Source organism: Phaseolus vulgaris, chromosome 8 (assembly GCF_000499845.2).
Source record: "Phaseolus vulgaris cultivar G19833 chromosome 8, P. vulgaris v2.0, whole genome shotgun sequence".
NCBI lineage: Eukaryota > Viridiplantae > Streptophyta > Magnoliopsida > Fabales > Fabaceae > Phaseolus > Phaseolus vulgaris.
Window position 1 is genome coordinate 4,569,299 of NC_023752.2, and position 16,538 is coordinate 4,585,836.

At 32.0% G+C, this 16,538-nt stretch overlaps 2 protein-coding genes across 2 annotated transcripts; one reads left to right on the forward strand and one right to left on the reverse strand.

The window, feature by feature from the left end:
• The first annotated feature begins 4,555 nt into the window (after nucleotides 1-4,555).
• Nucleotides 4,556-10,968, forward strand: LOC137823773 (chromatin assembly factor 1 subunit FAS1). The gene is made up of 12 exons (XM_068629038.1): nucleotides 4,556-5,334; nucleotides 5,457-5,556; nucleotides 5,742-5,889; nucleotides 5,976-6,099; nucleotides 7,377-7,726; nucleotides 7,803-8,123; nucleotides 8,356-8,437; nucleotides 8,517-8,645; nucleotides 8,924-9,334; nucleotides 9,575-9,712; nucleotides 10,462-10,507; nucleotides 10,598-10,968. The coding sequence occupies exons 1-12, from the start codon at nucleotides 4,822-4,824 to the stop codon at nucleotides 10,759-10,761; spliced, it is 2,526 nt and encodes an 841-aa protein (XP_068485139.1). The 5' UTR covers nucleotides 4,556-4,821; the 3' UTR covers nucleotides 10,762-10,968.
• A 724-nt stretch (nucleotides 10,969-11,692) lies between these two features.
• Nucleotides 11,693-16,146, reverse strand: LOC137823774 (putative metallophosphoesterase At3g03305). Its single transcript, XM_068629040.1, has 4 exons — nucleotides 15,742-16,146; nucleotides 14,970-15,211; nucleotides 12,804-14,378; nucleotides 11,693-12,172 (listed from the first exon to the last, which is right to left on the reverse strand). The coding sequence occupies exons 1-4, from the start codon at nucleotides 16,016-16,018 to the stop codon at nucleotides 12,053-12,055; spliced, it is 2,214 nt and encodes a 737-aa protein (XP_068485141.1). The 5' UTR covers nucleotides 16,019-16,146; the 3' UTR covers nucleotides 11,693-12,052.
• Between the last annotated feature and the right edge of the window lie 392 nt (nucleotides 16,147-16,538).

Genomic DNA, 16,538 nt, shown 5'->3' on the forward strand with positions numbered 1-16,538 from the left:
TTATTATTATTATTATTATAAAAAAAAGTTATAGTTGTGAAAATAATATTTTCTCTCTCTTTCCCACATGCAAATTTCTAAGTTTTTTTCTATCCTCTAACTTGAATTTTCACTTTAGTTCTCAACTTTTTTTAAAAGGTGAGTTATTACCCTTTTTACTTGATTAATTTTCATATTAAAGTAAATGTTTTTTTATTTTTAAAATCCTTTATTTTACTTTTCATGCTTATATATGCTTTGCTTGATACTTATCTTGGTTTAGTCAGTCAAGTAAAGTAAATCTCTCGGGTTTTATTTGATTTTGGTCGTATTTGATTATGTAGTTTATATCTTTTAAAATTTTGAAATTCTTCAGTTGTTTAGGTGGTTCCTTAGGTCAACCGATTTTTTAGGTAAGATAAACTATCATTTTTATGTAAGTAAAGGGTCAAAGTTAAGTTAATCCTAAGCAGTGAGAAAAATATTGAAGTTTAGAAATGTAGAATGATCGTGTCTTGTTTGATTGTGAATTTCTATGCATATGATAGTTTGAGTCTGAACATTGATTATGAGATAGTTGTATTTAAACATAAAGTTAAGTATATGAAGCTGTTCAGAATTTGAAGTTTTGGCCAAAATGTGTGCAAAAACTTATTTCTACTCATTCGTGTAGATTTTTTTATCGGAAATAAAAAAAAATATATGAATCAATTTAGAAGTGATTCAATCTTATACAAAATAAAATATTTAAGACAATTGATCTTAAAATTTTCTTCGATGTTGCTAAAGATTATAAAACATCATGACTTAACTAAAAGTTAGCACTCTAAAAATTAACACCTAAAGTGAGATATATAAAAAAATCATCGTTATACAACCAAAGTTGGACACACCACTTGTTTTATTTAGCTCTACATGTCTAACACTCATCTCACTCTACATTATACACGTCTCGCTTTGCATGTCCAACACATCACACTCATTTCACTACACATGTTGAACAAGTGTCACTCATTTTAATGTGCATGTCCAACAGGTAGCACCCATCTTACACCTTATGTTTGATGGTGATAACCACACACACATATATTTGACATGTGACACTTTATTTAATTTACATGTTTAACATGTCATAATCATCTTAATTTGCATGTTTGAGAGATCTTACTAGCCTCAATACATAAGTTGGACATGTAACTATTTATTTTTAATAACAAAATTGACTGTGATAAATTTCATATCTTAAAAACAAGTACTTCAACACTAAAAAAAAATAATAAAAAACTTATTTTAATTCAATGACACAGAAAATAAATTGTTGGGTGATTTTCCAGCGTGCTTTGAAATGAAACTTTCGAAGACCATGAACAATAAATTGTCTTGTTTGAGTAATTAAAAGGTATGTTCTCTTTGTAATTTCAAATAAATCTTTGTCTAACGGCTATGCTGCTCTGAACCAAATTTTGTTTCCCCATTCGTGTTTTTTTCTCACACCAGACATTGAAAGTTGCAATGGAGAGTTATGTAGCATCAGAGCATGGCAGAACCTAACAAATTGCCATTGAAGAGCGTGCCACAGACCTAACGGTAACAACATTGGAAACCATCTACAACTTTTAAATCCACTTGCTGTTACTTTTGAACAACAAAATAGATCAATACCCATAAAATGGATTTAAGAAAAAAAAATGTTTATCCACAATACTTTTTATTTTTTCTTCATTCTGTGTAAAATAAAAGTGTTCAAATAAACGAAAAACTGTTTAAGTCACATGTGGATTTAATAACATAATTACTCTTTATTGTTTATACTATCTCTAAAGTCAATCAATGACCATTATTTGTAAGTTATGAGATGATAAATTAAATTGCTAACTTAAAAGTGTTTGGTAGATCTAAACTATATTGTAAATGTAAATGTAAAATGACTTAAAGTAACAAAACTACATAGTATTTTTTTTTTGTTTTTAGATAAAAATATATAGTTATGTAATAATAATTTTAGATTTAAAAATAATTAATTTTTTAAGTTTTGTAGTTTTTATGTTTATTTTGAGAAGCCATTTTATTTAAACTATTTGATTTAATGAGTATTACTCGAATTTAAATTTTATTTTTTTAGAATTTTATTTCTTAATTTAAATTTTTAGTACTTTGAGATTTTTTTTTATCGTGTATACTTTTTACATGATATCATGCAATGAAATATTGATTATTTCAATTTTTAATGTTAACTATTTTAAAAAAAATTTAACTGTATACAAACTTAAAAAGTAACCCCACACAATAATAAAAATAGTGCAATGACTAAAATAAATATTCAACATCTTTTAAAGAAATCGGAAATAATAAAATAATGTATTAAATACTAAGAGATAATAATGAATGAATAAATAAGCTCCAAGCTATAAGTTAATTGAATTAACTTAGGAATACATTTAGTAAAGTCAACACATTTTTTTGGTAAATATATCAAAGTAATTTGTTTTAGGAGATTTATAAACTACCAACTAGCTTTTAAATTTTAGTTTATTTATTTTTCTTCCATTATCATTGCTTATACTTTAATATTTCTTCTTCTTATTTTTTAATTTTCTTTTGTCCATTTCAATTTATGAATTAACTATTACACTATTTTTAGAATTTGTTGAGTTGTTTTTAATGTTTTAAGTACTTCAAATTAAATAAAATTTAATATTACAAATTGGAGTAATAAATATTTGATCACATGACGTTAAGTACAAATTAAATACAATAACAGCTGTAAGAGAAATTCAATGTAATAATGATTTAAATTGAGTAACCAACAAATTAATCTTTTGAAAAAATAATTTTGGTTATGAGATAAACTTATTCAAATAAAATAATTTGTCAAAGTAAAAAATATATATAAAACGTGCCATCAGATTTTGAAACAAAATTTAAATAACAAAAACTTATTTTGAATAGGACTCACCCCCATAAGATTAAAGTAACATAAAATTATTAAAAAAAATAAATTAGCTAACAACAAATTTATTAACTAATTTTTTGATATAGACTTGCTTATTCTGACATAAAAACATCTAATAAAATAACTGATAAATTAGTTAATAAATGTAAAATGTTATAAAGTGATATAATTACATAAGTTTTATTACTCTTATTTATTTATTTTTTAAAATTACACATGGCTTTTCTATCTATACAAGTCATTTATTTAAATGAGTGTATCTATTACATATTAATCAATTTGTTTATTTTCATAATTTTTCAATTTTTATCTTTGTAAAATTAAAAATAAATAATAAGATATAAACAATAAAAAATTTAAATATTAAAGATAATAATAGAAAAAATATTTCCTAATTTATAAAGTAAAAGCCAATAAAATAAATTATTTTAAATAACTTTAACAAACCCTCTAATGATAATTAAACTAGTTTCTAAAATAGTCAAATAAACTAATAACAAACTTTTTAACCTTATCAAATATATACTTTTTTTTTTTTATCACATTATACTTAACCAAGATAATCTTTTGTCTAGGACTAGGTAAATCCACCACATTAATATAAAGTACTTAATCATAAATTTCCATAGATAAGTTAGAAACACATAATTTGGATCAACAAATATTTACCAAAGCTAATCCATAACTTGATGATATCTATAACATTGAACTACACTGCACGAAAAAGATAAAGCTATTGTAAATTGGAATTAAAAAATGTATATTAAAAATAATTTAAACAGGTCAATAACTGTAAAACTAGTTTAGAAATTACTCAAAATAGTTGAGTTTAGTTTACCAAAATTATATTCAATTTGTTGTCTTAAAACGTTATTCAATTTAATTTGACAAAAAAAAATTATATTGAATTTTAACATGCTATATCTCTAACTTTTTAAAAGCAAAAAATAAATATTATTTTTTCAAACCAAAATCATAACTTAATAGTTTCTTAACGATGGAAATAAGAATTTTAAGTTTTATAATATAAAACATATCTTTACTATCAAATCAATTTTTTTATTCATTTTCTGAATAAGAAAGGCAGCGAATTACAGGTTAAGTTTTATCATTAACGTATTATGATTTTAAATATTATTATCTATGTTTTTTTTAAAATATTTGACTAGTCATATTTTTCTATTTTCATATTTTTGGTTGAAGTCATGTTTAATTTTTTTTTATTCATAAGTTCATTTGTACAAGCTTTTCAATATATATATAGAATTTGAGCATAAATTAATTTTAATTTATGATTTTTTCTTCTTCTTTTCAATAGATATTTATGAAAAGTTTTTTCCACATATATTACTATTAATCAAGTAACAAAGTGATGATGCATTTTTCAAGTTATGCTCATATTTTATTAAATATTTTTAAATTAAAATATATTAATTTTAAAATATGAAAAAAATAAAACTTTAATAACAAAATTAAAAAAAAAATAATAACAAAATTAGGAAATAGTAATAATTGGATTACTCTGTAATACATTATTGTTATCGGGTCAAGATGGGCAAAAACAGGGTTCGGGATACCCGAAAATTGATTTGGATACCCGAAAAATACATTCGGCAATGGAGCGAAATCAATCGAGTTTGGCGCGAAAACAAATCCCTTACCCATTTTTTGTGTTTATATTCTCAACCTTTTCATTTCTTCCCCAAAACCAATTTTTCATTACCATAATTCTTGTTTATATATGTCCAACCTTTTTCTTCATCTATTCTCCTACACACTACATCACAATAAATAGGGTTAAGTTCAATTGTTTTTACCACAGATCTCACAGGTTCCGAATTCGTTGTCAAAACTCAAAACAGGTTTTGGGAAAAGTGTTGGAGGTGGAAATGGCAGCGCCGACGGGGGCCATGGCCGGGAACGCCGAACACGTGTCTACTCCGCCTCGTTCTCTTCCTCAAGATCCGAAATCGAATCGCGCCAAGACGACCACCACTCCGCGGAGTAGGAAATCGTTGCTGCAAAACCTAAAGAGTGCTGAGGAGAAGCAAGCGTACCTCGAAACCCTAGGAAATGAGCTCCAGGCGTTGTTCCGCTACTATAAGGACGCGATGGCTGAGAAAGTGCGCATCGAACTGAGTCAGTGCGGCGGTTCGCGAAACGCCGTCGTGTCGGCTCTGTTGGAGGAGAGCGACCTTCCGCTGTCGAAGCTTGTTGACGAGATCCACGATAGGTTGAACGGCGAGGTCGGTAGCGGCGCAATCGTGCTGGCGGAGCCGGTGACCTACGCTACTGTGAAGAGTAGCGTGTTGTTTGCTGGACAGAGAGTGACTTACGGCGTGCCTAATGCCGACGCTGATGTGTTGGAGGACTACGCGGAGTCGTGCCTCTGGTGTTGGGAGGTGATTGTGAATTCTTGCTTATCTTGAATTTTGGTTCATTAATTATTCAATCGTATAACATGCATGCTAGGATTTGATCATCAAAATTTAAATTGTTTATACTTGTTGTATCGGTGATGCAGACGAGGGATTTGAAATTGATGCCGAAATCTGTTCGAGGACAGCTTGGTGTTCGACGCATGTGCCGGAAGAAGATCCATGAGAGGATTATAGCTGTCTCTGGTATTGTGGCTTTTGTTTGTTTGTTTTGTACCTGTAATTATACTGAAGCTTGCCATAATTTACATTCGTAGTTGGTGTTTCATTTTATTTAGCCTTTCCAATAGTTATTTATTTGATCAAGTTTTGGGAATGTGGTTGTTTGCTTCTTTAATAAGTATTTTGCTAAAATTGTTTTTTTTTTCCAGAAATGATATCAGCTTTGAAAAAGCTAGAGAGTGAGCCAAATTACAATGATGCCTTGAAGAGGGCATCGACAAAGCTTAATAAAGCTTTTCCTGAGGCAGATATCCGCTTGTTAGTGGAAAGTTCGTTGCAGAAAAACTGTGAAGACATGTACACTTCCTGACATGATTTGGTTGTTGTCTCAAATATTTAAATGTCTGTGATGATTGGTTTAATTTTCTAACATATGATTGTAGGGACAAGAAAAGAGCAAATCAAGAAAGTAAATTGCTAATTAAGCAGCTGGAGAGAAATAGAAGAGAAGCTGAGAAAGAGAAAGCAAGCATGCACAATGAACTGCAAAGAGAAACACAGCCCAATGTAAGTGAGGCTATTTTGACCCTGTTATATGTTCTGTATCGCTGAAGTTGCTATTTCTTGATGTTGCTCTCATGGGCAGTGCAATCATGTTTTACATATGTTCAAAATGAATATTTCTACTAGCTAACAGCATTATAATAGTCTGTCGCATTAGATGGTATTTATTATAACTTATAACCTACGATGCGTGGAAATGTTATGAATTGGATATAGTGGTATGCCTATTCTTAAAATTTACGATGCTTTACTTTTTAAAGAATATATTAAAAAAATTTGAATTAAAAATATATTTATTAGACATTGATATTTTTGCAAGTATATAAGTGCAATTGCTAATCAAATTTATTTTTTTAAAGCAGTATTATATATTTTTTGTACTATATAATAAAAGTATATAGCAAAAATATTTAATACTTATAATATTAAAATGAAAAGATACTTATTATAATAGATGATGTAACAATGAAATGGTTTAGACAGAAGAATATTTTTTTTTTAATATAGTATAACAATACAGCTTTAGGATATAGAATAGAAATGTTATTATATACTATAACTTGAATATGTTTCACACGGTAAGAATTAACATAATAGTGACACATGTATTACTTTAAAAATTAACCTGACACTAGAAATTGCTTGTTAAGTTTCGGTGACCTTGTTGGAGTGCAAAACAGACAAACAACCTATATTAAAGAATTATTAAATATTAACTTTAGAGTGAAAATTGAAATGCAGCTTTAGGTGATATTGGTGCAGTTCAAACATTGAGAAATTAAGATTATAAAGGCAAAACAAAAATGCATTTTGAAAAAAGAAAAAAGGGACGGCAAAACCACCATTTGATTTCTGTGTACCGGGACCCAAAAGGATAATTGAGCAGCTCTGAATCTGGTGATACAGCAGCACTACCATGTAAAGCCAGTGGAGTTACAGTGTTCACGAGTGCCAATGGAGAGACTAGAGCACATGATGATATATTGGCAATTTTTTTATTTAAAAAAAATCACTTGTCCGAATGACTCTATAGACTGTATTAGACAATGGACACTGATTGCATAAGTATGTATTCCTTTTGTATCTGAAAGTATCAGTATCAGAGACATGGGATCAAAAAATGATGTATTGGTGCATCTACTGTTATAATTCAGTTTATGTATGTGTATGAATATGTTAATTATTTGTTTTATGACTGAATTCATGTGATGAAAAATTGAAATAAGATCGAGTTTTTGTTTATTAAAGACTTTATTTCTTCAACTACTTGATTCTTTTAGGAATCAGATTTACAATTATCACAAGGTCAGGCCAAAAATGATGAGAAATGTCCTGTAAAGAGGCAACAGCAAAAGAAGCAAGTAGAGGAAACAAAAAGGGATCAACGACGCCGAGAGAAAGCTGAAGCTGAGTTAAAGAAGAAGCGTAGTTTAGAAAAGCAAGCCTCAATTATGGAGCGTTTTCTGAAAAAATGTAAAACTAATTCCTCATCTGAGAATGACAAAGCTTCAACCAAATCAACTGATGATTTGTCAAGCAGCAAAAACGAAAGTTTGTATGAGTCAGCTACACTTTCAATGGATTGTACTCTCGCATCAAGTAGTGATGTAACACTTGAGGATATTCGCAAGCAAGTATCTTTCAACATTCTTTTTTTATACCGGTTGTTCTGTTTTCAGATCTAACTCAAAGTGTTCACTTTTCAGGTCACACTTTTCTTCATGGCGCTCTTTAAGACAATCAATTCGCTCTAACAGAAAACAGAATTGGGGCTTACGTCAGAAGCCTAGGACTGAAGCTTTTAAGGAGCTTAAGCTGACAGCTATTAAAACTGATATTCATGATGATGAGTTGGACATGGAGAAACACGTGGACAGATTGGGTGAAGATAGTTCTGATATCAGTTCATGTGCAGTGAATGCAGATAGTTCTCTTCATGATAGTAAGAAGTACCATAGGGCGAGACAATTATATCAGTTTGACAAGTCTCATAGACCTGCGTTTTATGGTGTTTGGCCTACAAAAAGGTTAGATTGTACTTCATGAATGAACTTTTTTTTATTTTTACTGTTCGTCTAATATTTAGTTATGCAGATATTGTCACTATTGTCAGAGGCTCTTTTGTTGATTTGATTAAACGCCTATAAATGATTACTTTAAAGCTAGTATCAACAGTAATTTTGCTTTTGAATGTTATGATGTGTTTTCTGTATTTTCTTGTTCGAGTTTGCTTATGTGTATTAAAATATGTATTTCTAGTCATATTGTTGGACCACGCCATCCGCTAAGGAAGGATCCAAGCCTGGATTATGATGTCAGCAGTGATGAGGAGTGGGAAGAGGTGAATTGATTTTTGTTGTATTTAACTGAATTAATTTACAATGGATGCCATTCATCTGCTAACATTCTGTCTGTTTTAGGAGGAACCTGGTGAAAGTCTTTCTGATTGTGATAAAGATGAAGAGGAATGCCAAGAGGAATGCTCAAAATCTGATGAAGAAAGTGAAGATGGTTTTTTTGTACCAGATGGCTATCTATCCGCAGATGAGGTATATGCTTGGTGTTTTTGCTGTAATCAGTTTGTGTTTGTTATGACAATGTTTTGCATTTCAATGATTCTGAGATGAGTGATGTTTAGACCTTTTGATGTCTCAATATCCATATGCATGCTTTGTATTCTTTTATCAGCCTATTGCAAGGGCTGGGATAGGTGCATGAACAAGGGCTTGTTTTATTTCACCTTGAACAGTTGTACCGGTAACAGGCAACTGTTTTTGAATCTTAAAGCCACTACAACTGATTAGTCATATTTGTTTAATTTATATAGGGTGCTGCACAAGTGGACATGGAAATAGATGATGAGATTGAGGGGAATGATAGCTCATCTAGCTATAAGAATAACGTTGAGAGTGTGGAGTTTTGTGCTTTACTTCGGCAACAAAAATATCTAAACAGTTTGACAGAGCATGCTCTCCGGAAAAATCAACCCTTGATTATATCAAATTTGTTTCACGACAAGGAGTGTTTATCAAATCACAATATCAGTGGTATTTCTAAGTTGGAGCAGACGTGCTTGCAGGCCTTGAGTATGTACGTAATTCCTGGCGGCTCACTTGTAGAAATACCCATAGCTAAGATGCAAGACGAGGAACAAAAGGTTCGTCCCTCTATTGGTAAAGGTGGTGCTAGTGCAAGTTCTGGTATAGCGGCCATTCCTGACTCAGACCTACCCATAATTGTAAGTTATGCGTTTGAGTTGGATAATTTTCATGTATCTATCAAGATGTGTGTAGTTTGGTAGACTCAGTGTAGTGAAGTTGGTTGAGGGAACAATCAATCATGATGTCAGTTGTTTGCCAGGTGTAGGGATTTGGGAAAGCTTCCCTTTTTATTCTGTCTCCCACTTTCATTTTGTGGCTAATTTTATTGCATAGCATGCAAGTTTTATCACTTTACAAAGGTTTTGTTAACATTTCAGGTGACCACTATTCAAAGTTGTTCTCAAGGTATGAATAAAGTGCTAGTGTCTTTGCAACACAAATTTCCTTCTGTTCCCAAGTCCTGGATGAAGAATAAAGTGCGTGAAGTATCTGACTATGTTGATAACCGTTTGCAGGTTAGTTTGGTGGAGATCTCACAATCTAGCAATTGCTGCTAATTATTTTAGTGAAAGACATTAAAATTAACCGTTTAAGTATAATTTGCAAGTAGATTTATATTACCCACCTTACAACATTATCAAGCACATTTGGATACCAATTAAACTGTTTACAGTTGTGATTCTTGGTATGTTGTGTAAATATCATTTCTTCCCATGAAACCCTTAATGCTGCTATTGGTGGATAGTAGTCACAAACCCAACAAACATTTGACCCATAATGAACTTATATGGAGTGGACATGCAAATTGTCTTAACCTGGTTGGGCCCCTTAACAATTGATTTTACGTTGAATTGGATTCGTATGGAGTTGTGTTGAACCAAAGCCATCCGAAAACTTGCAATGTAGTATCTATTTATTCATCGGGATGGCAGTAGGTGACTGTTTATCATCATTTGGCAAAGGGTTGAATAATTCCTAATAAATCTTTCAAATTCCCTCTCCATGATCAATAAATGGTTAATAAAGTTAATGAGGGTGATCCTTTACCTTTTTTTTTAATCCTGGACTCCAAGTTTCTGTGTCATTGAGATGCCAAGCTGTAAATAAATTTTGCGCATCACGACCTTAAAAGCCAATGCTATTTTGACTGTCTGGGGACACAAGCACTCTCTCTTCGTGATTGAGTCTAGTACACAAGCACTCTCTCTTCGTGATTGAGTCTAGTGTGTATATGCTGAAATTTATTTTTCTCATTTTTATCCAGGTGAAGAAAGAAGTTCTGGATAAGCTTGGTTTGGCAGTTACACCTGGTATGCTATCTTCACTATCCCAAACATTTCTCCCCGAAGTCTTGATGCTGTTTGTTTCAATATCTAAACTATGTCTGATTGAACTGTCAGAAAAAAGCAGTGAGGGACCGAAGAGTATTGCTGCATTTTTTTCAAAAAGGTGCTTACCGCCGGGTCGTGAAAGTGTGAAACCTGGTGAAACTTCACCGCTGCCATCCCTGAAATCATCTTCTGCCGCCATTGATGAACGACCACAAAGTTCGTATAATGTTTGACATCTTATTCGCTACTTTCAGATTTCTTAGTTTAGACTTCGTAAAAAGTTTAAGATAGTGGGTTGCACTTAATGCTTGTTGACCACTGTAAGCAAGTTCCTGATTACCGTATATCTCAATGCTCCCTTTACTTTGTTTTGCAAGCTTAGACTTGATTGTGTTAACTAACTGTAATGTATAAAAGGATAATATTCCATTTGTACCCTATTTTTATTTTTCCAACTCTCTTTTAATAACTTCTTTGTGTGGTTTATTTATATTTGTCCTTGATCTTTTTAAATAATGTATTTGATTTAATTTTTTTTTGGCTTGGATTAAAACTCCTAATATTCCGAATACATCTTAAAATGTTATACAAAAAATGGGTGTGAAATAGTAATGAAGCCATATTTATTAGATATATTTCAAGTATTATGAATATAAATATACCATATGGAATGTTATTTATTAATTGACCTATTAATTTGTAATTTTTAAAACAATCATATTTTATTGAATTGTGACGTTTAAAAGTATATTAGATGTTCTTAAAATAGTTGAGTTTAACTTCTAAGATTTAAATTCATTGAAAGTAGATATAATAAATTTAATTTTAATGGTTAATATTTCTAGAAGTTTTTTTTATTTCATTATAAATGCTTACGAATACTACACAATTTGATTATATGTAAATTCATATTGAATTGCAGAAGACGACATTCATATATTTTAGCTAGTCTATTCAGAGCTGATTAAAAAAAAAGCTAGTCTATTCAGAACATAATTGGTACAGAGTCTTAGATGTTGAAAGCTGTAAGATATTGGAAATTATTGAACTTTTAATTGATTGTACTTTTTAAAAAATTTTGGAGTTATGAAAATGATTTGAAGTACTTTTTTTTTTAAATGAATTTTTCTATTTGCCGTTAAACTGAATCTGAATCTGAATCAATGTTTAAATATAGTTCTCTAACAATTATGATTGCACCACATTGGTAAAAAATCTCAGAGACCAAAGTAACTTGTTGCATACTTCTTCAACCCATGTTAAACTAAACCACTACCATATTGGATAGGTCCTTTTTGGTGCTTCTAACAACTACAAGCGCATACTATGAAGGACAAGCCCTATGAATTCTGACACAAAAATGTCATAGTGAACGAGGTTAGTTGCTGGGTGGATGAATATACCAGACAACTAGTTGATGGGTCTATAATGTTTGTAGAACCCAGCTAGCTTCAACCACAAGTGTTTGCTCTGGTTGTTGTTAAAACATGGAGACTTGGTACATGTGAACCTCTGGAACAAGTTTCATCCAGCATTTCTGGTTTTGATGATACCATATGCCAACAAGAAGGGAACTGAAATCCCATAGCCCAGGAAATGGAGAACTGGGTTCATCTCATAAGCTTTTAGAAGAGTTCTGCAATTCTGTAACGGAAAAAGTAAAGTAAATGACAAGATGAACAAAAAGGAACGAAAGAAAAAGGAAAAAGCAAGGACAACCAAAAAATCTGTCCTGAATTAGCAAGGGGAATAACTTTAGGTGTACAACTTTAAGTATTTGGTGTTATTTTCTAACTAAAATAAGAGTTTCATATTGTATTATAACATTGACCTATTACGGTGTAGGTTATCAAGGTGGCACTTCAATTTTATATGAGAACATTCTAAAAAACCACCCAGGGAAAGGTATTTGTTTCTTCTCCTCCCCTCCCCACCAAAAAATAGAGAAACTTATAACTGTAATCCATGTTAAACCAACTCTTAATTTTGGTTGCATTCTCTACAAACTATCGTTTTGATTACTCTATTATAATTGGATTTGACTATTTCAAAGAGGGTAAATATAATCTAAGTAGTATCAATTGTTGAAGAGAAATTTGGTGCTTGATATGCTAAGACATGGACGCTTTGTTATAACTACTGATTTTGTCATTAACAACTGAAATTGTTTTACCCTTTAAAGTGTAGAAGATCCCATATCCATTAAAGTTAAGGTTTACTATTTTTGTACTCTTTTTGCATGGACTTCACTGCAAAGTTTTATTTTAAGCCTTACCATAAAATGTTTCCAACATATTGCCACGCACACCACACACAGAAGCTTCCGAATCCATCGCTTGCAAAGGTGAACATTTGATACTATGCTGCTCTGGTGGTCATTTAATACAGTTTTTCTAGAGTCCATACGAAGATCATCTTTTTTCTTCTCCAAGAATGCCAACACATGTTCCCGGAAAATTGCTCTTTCTGCTGTCAGAGCACCAGTGACCAAAATTGCTGGCAAAACCACATATAATAGATGGGGAAGAACCACCACCATGATATCAGGAGATCCAACATACTCAAGCTTCCCCTTTCCATTAGAAGTCTCCATGACCCACCCCATATAGGTCATGTATACCATATTTTCCCCTTCATTAAAAACTTGCCCCATAAACCAGGGGAACAATATCAGATAAAAGAGGTATGCTATCCAACCAAACCATAATGTGTGGATCCTGCAGAGCTCCTGGAGAAACCATAATACACCATTTACTAAGTCTTTATTGGCAATGAAGTTCTTGTAAGTGTATATCTTCTTTGGAAAAACTAGGAGAGCTTTAGGAAGAAGAAGGAATATAAAAAAAAAGTAAAGTGCAGACCAGAACATTGGGTAGTATAGGGCAGCCCATTGGCACCCCATGACCAAGAACTCCTTCCAGCTCCAAGAAACTTTGAGGCTATGACCATTGATAGAAAACGGCCTCAACTGAGTCAAAGTTGATCTGCCTTCAGTGTCATTTGCTTCAATTTGAAGCCAATATCTATCAGGAGAAGCATCCTCAAAGGCTTTGTAATTCCATGGTGCAAGATAAAGGTCTCCCGTGGCGTTCTCATCAGCATGCCTGATCATATGTGTTTCTACGACTAAATCAAGGTTTCCAGATTTTGAATCGTAGATCCTAGCTACAACTGATACAACCGGGGAAACAGAAAACACCAGAGCTCGAATTTTCTCATAAGATGAAGGGGGTACAAATTTACATTCATAGTTGTGATGGCATGAAGATGTTATCATGAAGCGAGAGTCTAATGGAAAAGTTGGCAATATAATTGCATGTTTGGTTCCTGATTTGAAATCAACATCAACATATGAAACATGGCCTCTATCCATGGCTAAAATTCGAAAGGCTCTACTCTTTCTCCAATCACCCATCTCCCACTCCCAAAAGTCTTGAATTGGTGTGACTCCCATTGAACAATTTACAGTACTTTCAAACGAACTCTGATGTATATTGAACTGAAAAAGTTTCTGCAAGGGTGAAAAATGATTATTCAACTGATGGTGCCGCTTTAAGTTCAGACCAAATCCAGTATGGAGATGCCCACACAGGTAAGCTGATATGGAATGCTTTAGGAAAACATCTTCCAAGGTCCTTCCGGAAATTGAGGGTGCAGAAAATGAGAGTGGAAAATGCCCAAAGGAAATTTTGGTAACTGGTTTTTCTGACTGAGAATCCCACTGTGAGAGTTTCAAGTCTAGATCCTTTAGTAATTGATCTGTGGGATGCCCAAAAAGATTGGTTGGACCTCGTAAGCCAGTTGACATTGAGCTGTCAAACCCAACAAAGAGATGTTTTCGTTCCTTGGTCTGTGTGATACAATGCGAGTATGTAAAAATAAAATAAGTAAGAGAGAACATCATAGCACCAAGCAACATAATAATATAAAGAACCGAGCCTACAGTTTGAGAGCTCTGAATTCTTTAGTCTAGTTCAAACATATAAATGCATGATCATCCAAACTCTGATTTTACAAAAATGGTTCCAGGGTAATCCAGAAATTGGCAGGATAAAGTAACATGTTGCAGAAAACATATATTGGAGTAAGAAAAGATGAGAGCCCTTCCCTTAATTTTATTAATATCGATATTTAGTCTCTAAGGATTCAACTCCTATAAAGTTAAAGAAGTAAATAGTTACAACAACTCAAGAAAAATCAAGGAGCTGGTTTTAACAACTTTATAGTTCAGTATATTGCATGTATTTCATCATGGTTTCAACACTTAATTTTCTCATCCCATGGATCCAAATGGAGTCTGTTATCTAAATTTCCGTCTTACAATATGCCTACTGTGAACATTAAAAACACCTTAATGCTTGATCTAAAGTCAGGAAAACAGCAACATTTCAATTTCATAAATTGATATTTACTCAGGAGTAAATGAATATGCGACACTGACCTCAACTGTGACACTATTGACACGCCCATTTCTTCCCAACTGCCCACTGATGCTGTATTTAGAAAAAAAATCAAAGGAACAACCAACAACAGGAACACCAAAACTATCATGGTTGCCTCTGAGATCAAAGAACAGGCTCTTGTTGAGTCCACTTCTCTCAATAACAGTGTCCAGCACTCTCTGGTATTCCACCCATTCATTCTCATTCTGCTTCATTGTCAGCAAATCCTTGCTTTTACCGTCTGGTAAAAATTAGAATAGAGAGTTTAATCTTCATACATAATTATCTAATAAAAAATCATCTCTATGAATAACGTTTAGAGTAAATTACAATTACAATTTACAACCATGAAATCTCATCAACTACCACCTGGTATGGTATCTCTTACACTAGCTTCCCTTAATTCAGTCATTTGTTTAAAAATACATCACACTCATACCCTTTTATTACCTAAGAAACATGTATACGTAAACAAACAGTTAGGAGTATGCTCTCTATTTTAAAATTTTCAAGACTGACAACCAATCAGAAATCATAAATATTAGCAAATTTACACCTTTAAATGTACATTCTAATTAAATTCTATCTCTCCAAGCAATTATTTCAAAAAGTCAACGCTTACTACCCCAATTTATGATTAGACGACTATAAAAATGCATTCTAGGCAAATTCTTAGAACAAATCCTACACGTCATTATTCGAAACCCCATAAACAATTTTGGCTTCAAAATTGAAACTTGAAAGGTGGGCAGTGAAAAAGATAAGACGAACCAGTGAGGTCGCCAGTGATGAGGACGAGGGAGGGGTTGATGAGGGAGAGAGCGGGCCCCACAAATTTGGCGAAATCGCGGGCACGGTTTGGATGGTGAACGCTGAAATGAAGATCGGAAAGCTGAACCACCCAAACCACAGAATCTGGGCCTTCTTTGATGTGTGTAACTCCATCATTGCTTTCAGCTATGGAAATTTCACACAGAATCGCAACAGCAAGAAGAAGAAAAAGAAGTTTCGTGTTCCTTCCTCGGTTGTTTTGGGTTCGCAGTTTCATTTTGAATTGTTCAAATTCAGCTCACGGAATTTGAGTGCTTTTTATGCGTTGGTGTCATGATCACTGTAATGAACTACAGTGAGTGAATCATGTTGTTGCCTACACTCACATTCTTTTATTGATTAACAATCTCGTTTCCTAAGTTTAAACTAATAATTTATAAGCTACCTTATAAATTAGTCTTTCAATTTTCTCTGAGATTTTAATATTTTATTTTAAAGAAATAATCTTGGTTAAATTTTAAATTATATGTATTTATATTCTTTTACATTTCAATTACTTATTGTTTATGATATTTTAAATAAACGAGATAACTTTAGAGTTTAATTGAATAAAAAGAAGAGAAATTAGCATCTACTAAACTTTACTCCATTTAGAAACCAAACTCTCCAAGTCTTAATTAATCTCAAATTTCATTCATTATGAATTTAGTTTTATTTCAATTGATTTTAATCTTTATTGCTATATATATTATAAATATAATTTAATTTTAATTATTTTAACTTTTTATAAATAATTT